Genomic DNA, 12,125 nt, shown 5'->3' on the forward strand with positions numbered 1-12,125 from the left:
TATATATACATACACACACATTAACAATACTGACATTTCGAAAAGAGTCATCTTTTTTTTAAGACATGTTGCAGATGTAGATTTGATTCAGCTTTTCTTTAAGGTATAAAAACTACTTGCTTTGTGACCCATAAATTGCATTTAATATTTACTATAAGAAAAAGGCTGTGATGCGAACACACAAACACACACACACACACACACACACACAACTTACACAATTCATTCATACGGATTTTAACTGTTATAAAACACTAAGCATTAAGTGTAAATGTGTATCAAAGACCTCTGGTGATTTAATATGCTCATATGTTCTGCCATCTCTGACTAAAACAGCTGGCAGAAACACCATTCATTGTTGATTAAGAGAGAATATAATCAGCCTAATACGGCAAATGCGTCATTAAATTTGCATACGATCATTGCAACATCATTTCAATTGATCCATTTCATCAAACACATAATACTTGCTGATTGCAGATGATTTTGCAAATAGATTTTATAGTATATTGTTCAGTCTCTGTAAAAAATGATAAGAAGCTAGCTTTTAGTTTTTCGGGTTTTGTGAAGAAATCGGTCAGTATTCATTAAATTTTTATGTTTTATTATACTGCCTGAATAAAATACAATTCTAAACTAAACAGTACTAGCAGATGTTTTGATTTGGGAAAACAATGGTTAGTAGTGGAGTGAAATGCCATTTCGCTGCACATTTTACAGATAGATATTCTGTTTGATATGACAAGAAAATAGTGAACTATTTATGCCATCAACTAAATATTATATTACGTTATGTGAGACATTTTTCTCCTTTACACCCTGGAAGCAAGACAATGGATGGAAGGATACTTCCCTAACAAAAAGACTCACAAGGTATCAATATTATTTGGTAAATGACCAGACATCACCGCTGACAACAAAATGTTCACCGCATTTTACACAGAGGTAAGATACACATTGGTTCGGTTGTGTGTTGTGTAGGTGTAATGTACAAAATCTGGACCACGATCTTGATTGACTTTTTTGTTAGAACTAAACATAAATCCTAGCATTACTTCTATTCAATCTCAAGTCACAACAGAAATTATTTCAGAGCATTATACAAAAGCATTTACATTATAAAAGCCAATAAGTAGAAGTTATCTTTTTAAGGAAGCTTGTAGATTGCTTTGAATATTCACTTTATCACAGTCTCCCATCCTGTGCAAACACAAAGGCAACAGTGGAAAGGAAAAACTCCCTTTTAACAGGAATAAACCTCCAGCATTATTAGAAAGAATTTAATTTCACTACCATGTTTCATGAAAAAGTTAACTAGAATCATCCAATGTTAAAAAATAAAAATTAGTGTGTTATATTTGTATATGCATGTATGTAATGTTTTAAATGTATGTATATGTGTATATTTCAACAAACCTTAAATATAACATAAGGCACAATGTCAAATAAATGGCAAGTTCTCACACAATCCACACACTCGGGGTGCGTGTTGGGGATGAGTCTCAACTCCTACCATACCACATATTAGCTCATCGCCATTTTTGTTTGCAAAGGTTAATTAGCTACGGCAGTCATCCTGAAGCTAGGTTACTCTAAAAGTTAATCAGGTGTAAATGTAGCTCCTATTATACGTTTCTGAAAGTTTCATTAAAACTCATCCACACAAACATGAACAAAAACATCACCTGTCTTACCAACATCACCTATCTTCCACACTTATGGCAGCAGAAGATAAACATTGATAAAACAGTAATCTTATTTAGTCTTTAGCCTTTACGGTGGATGCATTATTAAAAACAAAACCACAACAACAACAAACAAAAAAAAAATCACTCTGTGAAGAAAGTAGTTTGGGAAAAAATGTTTGAGGTTTCACACAGATGCACTTGAAACTGAAAGGCATAATTTAGGAACAATCAGAAGCCTAACTCTTCATTAACTCTCCGAGATAGAAAATTGATTTGACCAAAAAAAGAGGGGAAAAAAAGCGCCCGCTGCTTAATTACGAGTTACAATCTCCCCTAATCAATCTAGCTTGCCACTAAGCCGTTACTATGACAGCCATCTGTTCGTCAAGAAGAGCAGATCTCAAACCGTAATAAACCTGCAGGACAGTTATGGCATTACATTAAAAACGTTAATTTCTACAAGCCTTACTAATAGTGTAATCAAACTATACTGCCAACCTCTAACCGCCTACTATCTCTCCGTCCTTTTCCTTTCCCGTCAACAATAATCTCCGGCTTGTTCTATATGTGGTGGTCACACGCTGACAAGCTGCCCTCACATGAGCCACTTGGGAACATTTTGCGGTTAACCACACTGCTCTCCAGAGGCAACCTGGACGGAGAACCGCCAGGCAGAGAAACACATTCCCTGAGAGGAAGGAAGAACCACTGCAGATTGTCTTCTCTGCACACAGCGTGGGCGCGGAGTGGAATCTTCTGAGTATTGGCTGGGCTAACTAAATTGACATCAGCGTCCAACCTCCTGGCTATCCATCAGCAGAGGGGCAAGCACAAGGCCCAGAGAGGTAACCCCCAGATCTTGTGCACTTCCCTCGGTAGTCTTAACTTTTTTTTTTTTTTTTACTGCCAACATAAAAAAGGAAGGAGGAAAAAGATGTGCAAGAAAAGACAGTGGAAAAAAGAATCTACCTCCTCCTTACCCCCCTGATATTTTTGGTGATAGCCATTCATTTGTAGTGTTTTGGGCCTGAGGAGGTTTGTCTTATCTGTTCATTGTCTTTCTCTCAGAGGGGAAATAGAGGGTGAGTCTTCTCTAGCCGACTCTCTCACAGTTGATTAGTAACTCCTGCTCTACCCATACGCTCCAGGGATTCCATGCCAGCTCTCCTTATACATCCTCTTGTCATACACACACTTCTTTTTCCCTCTCTTTCCTCCTTAACACACTCCCATGCACACAAATCTCCCTACAGTCATGGAACAGCAATTTGAGGGAACCACACAACCAAGACCTGACATTTGTGGTGCACCTATAACAATAAGAGCTTGATTAAAAGGGCAGAATGAAATGGTGTCACCCTCCACTCATTGTCCTTAGCCCAAGTTAAATAGGATTTAAACCTGTGCTTTACGACTGATACCTCCCCTGTCAAAATTTTGATTGCTTTAAAGCGGCACAAAGAAAAAGGCTTTGCTGTTGCAATGCAGGTGTTTAAACTGCAAGTAACCTAAGGTGTCAGAGGTGACCAAGTTTACACAGCGTCTGGGATGAGATAAGCTGGTCGCTTAAGCAAGGAGGCAAAGCAAAGCTCGCAAAGGCCTTAAGGAACGCTGTGGCATTTGAAAGGCACAGGAATAAAGCGGTTTCCTCTGGTACAAAAGTAGCCTGCAATGCAATGCGGTGAGTTTTAAAATTGGGATCAAAAAGGTTCAAGCTAATTAACCAACTAAATAAGAATCCCCTAGCATCATCCATGTAACTTCTGTTGTTTTCCTTCTCCCTCCCTCTGTCTGATGTGTGGCTGTACTTTGCATACATATGGTGTGTACACAGTTTGCCAGCATACAGTGTATTTGAAAAGACAAATTGCTTCCTGTGCTGAAATCTTAAGAAATAATCTCCAAATTACCTCCAACAAGATCATTCTAATCAACTGTTATATTGCAAACATGACCCTTTGAGCAAAATGTCCTTTGATCAAACTGTTTCTTCACAAGCTGTTTTCAAAAATTTGACTTTTCCAGCATCGCCCTGAGGACGACTGCCATGGGGGAGTCAAATGGAAAGGACAAGGGCACATAATAAAGACAAATGGCTAGAGCATGAAATTTGATTTATTGCTTTACTGCAGTAATATTCAGGAGGAAATGGCCATCATTGACATGTCATGAATTTCTAAAACACTGCCAGCTCAAAAGCCCCAATATGTTCGAATGGCTTTTAATATTTGACAGACCTACAGGGGCTTTCAAGAAATTTGTGAATCACATTAACCAAAACGCCAATGAATGTCTGGATGAGATTACAAGCTTGTTTCACTCAAATAAGAATTTTTTTCTCTCCATCAATTGCATCTACTATAAAAGTTTAATTTTGACACCTGCATCTACTAAATAGACTTTAAAACAAAGTATTTAAACATCTCAGCGGCCTTGTAGCTAAAGCGAGAGATCAGCTCAGCAGGACTGCATGCATGGTAACTTGCAGAGCATCTCGCTGATTCACTTTGAGAGCAGGAGGTCAGTTTTTTAGTTCCTAATGTTTCAGGTTGCAGAAATCCCTCTCAGACAATCTTGAAGTGTGCTGAGACGCATTTTCTGTTTTAACATTTTATTCCTGGTCAAATTCTATACATCATAAGCATTTATCTTGTTTCATCTCTTTTGTTTTAATTAAGTGCACCTTACTGTATATACTATTGGTCACACAGAGTAAAATTGGTCTTTGAGTCACAGAATAAAACAATACCACTGAATTAAAAGATCATGGGTACGTTTGAAAGTTGTTGTTTTTTTTAACCCTTAACATTACACACATCAGCCAAAGGAAAAATGACCCCACTCAAAAGAAAACTTGACAATGCATTTGAACACCAAAGCGTCTGCCTGTCTTTTATAATGAAAAACGCAGCCATACGCCTTTATTTATTTCAATGAGTAAAAACATATGCTTGCAGAGGACCCTGTACTGTGGAGCTCGCATTCTGTTGTACAATATGAAAACGCCATCTGGTGTGTGTGAGCATCGGCTAAGCAAGCTGGGGGTAGATAGGGACCTGCTATGTCACAGGATTATCATACTGGTTGGTAAAACCACTTTATTAGCCCCTAGTGGCTTGAATTATTGGATGATCATTATTACGTGTGACTGAAGTCAGAGGGAGGCACTTTCACTTCCTCGATGCCGTTCAGTCCCTTCAAAAGACACAGTGCATGCACATTCATGCATTATTTCTCATCGACTTGGACAAGCACAGTTTATTTATTTACTCTGACTTGGATTAACTCTTGTCCGTTTGTTACGTGTTGAGCATTCTTACGGAGATAGCATGAAATAAAGATGATGAGAGGCGGGAAGCGCGTTGTTTTCTTTTGCAAAGCTGAATATTCTCTTCAAGTCTGTCTTAACAAAAATCACGGATGACTAGAGAAGACAGCACAGTCAGAGATGTGTCCTCCGCTCAACAGAACGAACATCTGCCGCTTCTCATCAGCAAGATTGAAGCTAATGATGAGCCCCAGTATGCTGACAGAGAGAAAGGAATTGGATTGTGTACAAGGGGTCCAGTGAGACCAGACATATGTTTTAGAAAATGTTGTGGATGGAGCATGGGTTTATGTACTTTGTGTGTGTTTGTGTGTAAGCTGAGATACAGATGCTCGATAGTGGAAGAGACAGAAAATGGGACTACGCTATTTCCTGCATAGTTTGTTTATCCGTCTGTGTTTATGCATGTGGATGAAGGGGGGAGTGTATTAAAGCAGATAAAACAACCGTTGCATTCCTCCCTTTTCAATCTCTGCTTTCACTAACAGATAATGGAATTACACATCAAAAGAAGCTTCTCTCTGGATCCATTTCTTCTGTGACCTCTACCAGCCTTTGTTCATATTCACCACAACAACTCCCCGGCCCCAAGCCTCTGCCAGCAGGCTTCTCCTTCCTCCTTCTATATCTCTGTCAGGGGAGAGATTAAATTTTGATGAAAATGAAATATTTATTTCCTCTCTGCAACTGATGGCCATCTTAATTTGATACAACTTTTGATGCAACATCTTCATTGTTCTTTTTCATCAACACACCCTTATCCCACTCGTCTGACCCAGCTATACCCCCTCCTTTGGGTGATTCTTGCTAGCATGCAAGTTGAGAGTACACTCCTTGCAGTTACAAAAAAAAAAAAAAAAAAAAAAAAAAAAATCACAAAAAGCGTTTCAGCTTCTCTCTGCTGCTGTGCAGGGATAACAACAAGCCACTGAAATGGCTCTGTGTTTGAAGACTCCAACTAAAAGTGGAGACCACAAATCCAATTTTTCCTGCTGAAGCTTATGAGCGGTCATGCTGCACACAGTTTCAAGTGGTGCACATTTGTCAGCTCACACTGAAACTTTAAGGCTGTTTCACAGACAATAATGAAAGCCGGAGTCTTGCCCTCGCTGAGCATTTTCAGGAAAAGGCTAAATGAAAAATGCATGTGACCAGGTGTTGCAGAGGCAAAGTGAGCAGCTGAGGAAATAAAATAAACATAAAAGCATAAGGGAGATTGATTAGATGACACTGATTAAGTGCTTAAAGTATAAGATAGATAAAGTAATTGATTATTCAATGAAACCCTGTCAGAGTCACTAACCTCATGGAGAGAAAAGAGACAACAAATGATAAATTAGTTTAATCAAACTGCAGATGAGACACTGCACATAGATTATTATATCATTTAAGCACGTTTATGAATACATTTTTAGATGAACATATTTCTAAATTAAGTAAAATGAGAGCAAACGAACATATGCAGGACATCACTAAAATTACCAACTTTCAGTGAGGTTATTAAATTAATAAAAGAAAAAATGAACAGTCTTCTTGAAAACCGTCTTCTTTCATTTAGTCAGATCTTCAAATTAGTTAATGCTTGAAGAGAAAACTCACTCGCCTGTTTGATTTTTACCTTTGTTGCAGAAAACTCTGCATGTTGGACTGAAAAAAAAAAGAAAAAGAGGTTGCAAAGCTTGTGAAAATGGGGAAAAATATAAACGACAAGCTGAGGAGGGATGGAGAGAAACACAGCACGCCAGCAGACGAATCCAGTGGATGTGGTCTTTTATTCCCTCCAACAGATAGAAGCTGCTGAATGAGATGGAGCGACCATCTGTCCTCAACTTAGAGCAATGCACTGGAAAAGCACTAAAATCAATGGCAACAACTCTACCTTGGATACCCACCATTACCCAGATGGTGTACTTGGAGAACTGCAGGCCACCTAACCGAGAAAAGACACAGCGCAGACAGAGCATCGCACTCACATACCACCGCCCACCTCACTGACTTTCACTGCTTCACTTGTGTTGGGAACCAGGGCTGAGCAGTGACATTATCAACCTTGCACTGACTATAAAAGACCCAACTGCTGGCTTTAGCAAGGCGGCTGTGACAATGTGCACCTGCACAGACTCCCACGTAAAAGCAGTGTATTGCAAGAAAGTCACAAACCCAAGAAGCTCTCAAACACATAAGTGCATTTAATGGTCTGAATCAGTAGATTAGCAGAAAATGCTAACACAATTATAATAATACATAAAATTTGCATATTTTACACCCCAAAACCTTGCCATTGGATATAATTATGTGAAAGCTATTTCTTCTCCAGTATTTCCAACATATAGGCACAGTTGTTGAACGCAAACACTAAAGATGCATGCCTTTTTATTGCTGTTGTTACAGTGAATTAAACAACCTCTTCTTGCATGTTTCACCTCTCAGCTTCTCACAATATAGTCAAAGTAGGAAACACACATATACACACACACACAACCGCCCGCTACAAACGCACATTCAAAAACTGCTCTTGCAACACGAGCAATGATAGATTCTATAAAAAGCAACTGTGTGACAGTAGCACGTTTCAGGGCAAGTTTGTCTCCATACTTTGACTTTTTTTTTTTTTTTTTTTTTACTAAGCCTGTCAAATCTATTTCAGATCTTTATTTGAGCAGCTGCCACATGAAACAGACAGAAGAAATGCTGACCTTTTGACTACACAACTTTACTTTAGATCAATAATAAGAAAGCTTTCCATTTTTTCTTAAAGCAGCACGATTATTCATAAACAAAAACTTATTAAATTAGCTTTACCGACGCAGCAGTGAGGCATAGGGCCTCTCTGCATGTGAAGCACAAATATTACACCTCATGCTTTGTGTTTTTTGTATAATTTAAATTTATAGCTAAAAAGCAAAATAGTTCAACTCTATTGTTAGTGTTCAGGATAGATTTGCTTAAATCAAACACTTTAAATAAAAACAATAATAATAATAAGGATAGTAACGCTTTTCAGGGGGCACCCAAGCGGCTTGTCAGGAGGTATGATTTATAGCATTTGTCTGTTGTTAATCTGATGTGACAAGTGGAGAGACGGCTACTTTAAAAGGGCAATTTACAGCTCTGACAATGCATGATATAAAATATGCAATTTTCAACCATTCATCCACTTTCACCCATATGTGGAAGACAAAAAGCCCCAGTGCCATTAGGGATGCCTCCAGTCGTGCCTGTACTCTGGCTGTAGTGATATTTTAATGTGGGCCAATGCCATTTTGAGTAATTGTCCTTAATGGCAGTGCGCCAAATGTCAAAAAATATTTTCCTTGTGACAAAATCAAAATGTATTGATCTCCATTCTGTTCATGTCTCATCACTGTGCAGGATGTTTCAGCACATGGCCAGTCTCCGAGAGACAATTCTCACGTTGTCCATCAGTGAGTGATTAGAAAAATAGACAAAGGCATGCAGCACAAAACTTGGCTCTCTCCTTTCTTTGGCAAAAATGTATGAAAATAAACTAAGATTATGCTACAAGGGACAAGTTTGTATCATGTTGGCACATTTATTAAGATTATTCTGACAGTAGCTTTGAATTAATGGTTTGGAAACTTTCATATTTTGGGCTGTGCTCTGTAACTAAGAGATTGTCCTCTAAAACAGAAGGCAGTGCTGCTGAATATAGCAGGTGACTCAACACTGGCCGCAGAAAATGGAACACACAAGGGAGAGTGCATAGAGGTCACACTAACCCACAGTGTTTCCACACACGGTATACCCGAGTTCAAAAAGGCACTGACAATTTCCCGAGCAATCACGCACCTATAAGGCACTTTTGTCCTGTTGCTCAGAGGCTGCGTCTCGTTTAAATAAGAGGAACACGCACAGGCGACCCGAAGCGCGCGGTAAATAAAGGGAGACTGTTTATTTTTTGCTCCAAAAACTAACTGCAGCCGCGGTGGAGAGCCCAGAGGAGGAAATGCGCTGCGCGCGGAGCAACTTTCAAGGTTACAATCCAAACAATGCGTGTGCGTAAAGGTGGCCTTTAACGTGGACAACTTACCTATTCGTATAACATGAGGCATCCCGCAAGAGTACTGAATCCAAAAGAGACAAGCAATCAGCGAGGTCCAATATTCCCAAATCGCACTCCGGGGAGACAGCCAAGTATTTCGCATGGTTGCAAAGTCGCGGGATCCACTTTTATGTCTTTTAAAATTCCACAGACGAGTCAGAATTGCGCATCAAAACTGAATTCTACGGAACATGTGTGGAAATGGGGAAAATGCGACAACTCTGCGCTCATTGTTCTTGGTGCAACATTCTCCCTGGGTTTCTGGTTATTTATTTTTTTTCTTCTTCTTCTTCTTTTCTCCCGTTTCTCGGTCTTGGAATGGTGAGGATGAACTCCCCCCCTCCCCTGGTCCCTCACAAGAGGATCTGCGAAAACACCTGCACGTAATTACCATGCAGGAGTCTTTTTCCTGTACCCTCTCACAGACGATGCGCTCTGTCTACAGGGAAGTGAGGCAAGTCTGGCACGCAGCATCAGCCGAGCCGAACTCCTGCGCCGCTGTGGAAGAGGATAACTGCGCCTGCGGAAGTTTAGTTCTCCTCCACTGATTCTGTCCTCCGAAAGAAAGGAGGAAAAAAAAAAAAGAGAGAATGTTGAGGAATTTCAACACACTTCGGTGACTTAGAAATGCTTCTTGCAGTTTAATCACTCTAGTCCTTCGTTCCAGTTCTGATAACGGCTCCGAACGCGGTGGAGGAAAGCCGCTCCGCTCCAGTTGCGCACCGTTATTGTAGGAAGATGGTCAATGAAGAACGTCCATCCGTTTTTTTAAAAAAAGGCTCCTCGTTACATAGTTTTCATTTTACACATCAGTCAGTTTGTGCTGGATGGGAAGGTAGTGCAGAAAGCCGTGCATCTGCGTGCGTCTGACGACCCTCCTTCTACGGTGCCACTAGAGGCACGCGTCGTTACGCATAGTTGTCAACTATGTCCAAGTGAGGGTGAGAGGGATCCAGATGGTTTGTTTGGCTCAAATGTGCTCGTATTCTGATTTTAAATGAGTCAACAAAATAAATACACACGATTTAATAGTTGTATTTTAATTCTGATGGGAATATTACATTTATTTTTCCTTTCTTGCACGGAAGCACAAGTTCCATTATAATTCAGTGTCTTCAGCAAAATAAGAAATAAAAAGAGATTTCCCACCCAGATCAGAATGAGATCAATTACTAGCATGGATAGTGTCAGCTGAGGGTTCAGCCACTAACACAAGACGCACTTCTTGTCAGAGGTTACTTGAAACATTTTGTCTGTGTCAATGAGAACATTAATCCCTGGTAACGCATATCTGGATATTCATTTGTCATTCCTCTACAAAGAGCCATAAAAAAAAATAAAAAATAATAATAATAATAAACCTGCAGCTTACAGAAGGCATGCTCACTGCTGGAGCAGAGGTGGATTGAAGCAAATCAAAATGTCAGGGACATTTGTGCATTTCACCTGAAACACCTGCAACTTCCAGCATATATGAAAAATAACAGAAATTAAACTTAAAGTGAAAAGCTGAGCAACAAAGATAAAAAAAAATGACTCACTGAAACAAATGTTTCCAACTAAGACAGATAATTTTCTTGCAGAAATGTAACAAAATGCATATCTTGATACATTCTGCCACCACAAATTGCTATTTTTCCACATTAAATTTTCATTTATAAGAACTATTTTGAAAAATGCACAGCTACATATTTTGTGTGCCTAATACAACACTACTGATGAGATAGTGCTGCGGCTCATTGGTTTAATTTTGCTGTTTTGAATGGAAGAGAGGAATAAACTGTTCATCAGGGGGCACGCAAGCAAGAACAAGCCAGCCTGACTGCCACTGCATATTCATGTCGGGCAGAGCAGATTTATCGCCTCTTGGCACAATGTAAGGACTATCAACGTGAGTTATGTGGCCCAGCTCTCGCATTATGGAGATTCATTGACTTGCTGCTCTTTCAAATACAAAATGTACACAACCTGAGCAAACAAGACATTTGGGGTCTGTGGGTGCCCTCTATGGAGAGATGGTGGTCTGTGCTCTCCATCACCTGCACGAGCTGGAAACTGGAGTGTCAGGAAAAAAGAAAAAAAGGGAGAGAGATCCCCAGCGAGTAAATGTGAAACAAAACATTTAGTGACTCAGTTTTTTTTTTTTTGTTTGTTTTTTTTTTTACACGTTTTATACAAGAGTCGACAATACTGTATATCCGAGTCATTCCAGTTTCCTTCAGCTTGGAGCTACTGGCTTTAAACATTCTTGGTCTCTCTCTCTCTTTTTTTTTTATTTTTTTTTTTGTTTTGTTTTTTTGTTTTTGAGAAAAGTATTTTTAAATCCCTGCTGTTACAGAGAATAAGAATACAATTTGGCAGTGTTGGTGCAAAAGGAGTAGAGCCAGGAGGATTGTTAGACCAGATCTGTGCTGGTGTCTCCCACATTCTCATTGTTATAGTGTGGGCAACATTTAAAATCAGTCCTGGAAACAGTGGCAACAAGTGTCTGAGGAAGAAAAAAATGCTATTAATTGGGCCAAAACTTTAAATTTAATTTAACACTTTATATTAATTTAGCCATGGCTAAATGTGCATGGAATGATGCTTTATTCATTAGATTAGGTTGTTGTGCATTTATACATTTGTTCAAACTTTATAAATATAAACAGATTTTTCATCTTTATATCCTAGTTTAAATTCATTTAAACAGACAAAACTTTATGACATGCATTGACTTTGTTTAGCTGAAATACACATTTTATGTATTGTTATACATGTGATTTATTTTCATTCATTTAAAAAAAAATATTGATAAATGTTGCTGCATAAAAGACAATGCAACAAAATTTTCAGCTAATTACCATTATAATTGATCGCTAAAATCTAATTGATTTGATCTAAACATTAAGACGTTAATCACAAACAACTGGAACAACAACAAATGAGTAGGAAATAATGTTTTGTTGGAATATTTATTAGGTTTTCTCTGTATAGTGGATACTTTTCCATTGATCATAGTATATATATATATATATAAATATATATATATATATATATATATATA

The 12,125-nt window shown here is 38.7% G+C and overlaps 1 protein-coding gene across 1 annotated transcript in view; it reads right to left on the reverse strand.

Annotated features, from left to right (window-relative positions):
• LOC119409670 (glutamate receptor ionotropic, kainate 3) overlaps nt 1-9,967 on the reverse strand; it is a 123,069-nt gene extending 113,102 nt beyond the window's left edge. Inside the window, exon 1 of the mRNA XM_037676573.1 lies at nt 9,068-9,967. Within this exon, the coding sequence (XP_037532501.1) occupies nt 9,068-9,182 (115 nt within the window). The 5' untranslated portion in view covers nt 9,183-9,967. The remainder of the gene's footprint in view (nt 1-9,067) is intronic.
• Nucleotides 9,968-12,125: the final 2,158 nt, after the last annotated feature.

The sequence above is a fragment of the Nematolebias whitei genome, chromosome 5 (genome assembly GCF_014905685.2).
Source record: "Nematolebias whitei isolate Nwh7 chromosome 5, NemWhi1, whole genome shotgun sequence".
Lineage (NCBI taxonomy): Eukaryota > Metazoa > Chordata > Actinopteri > Cyprinodontiformes > Rivulidae > Nematolebias > Nematolebias whitei.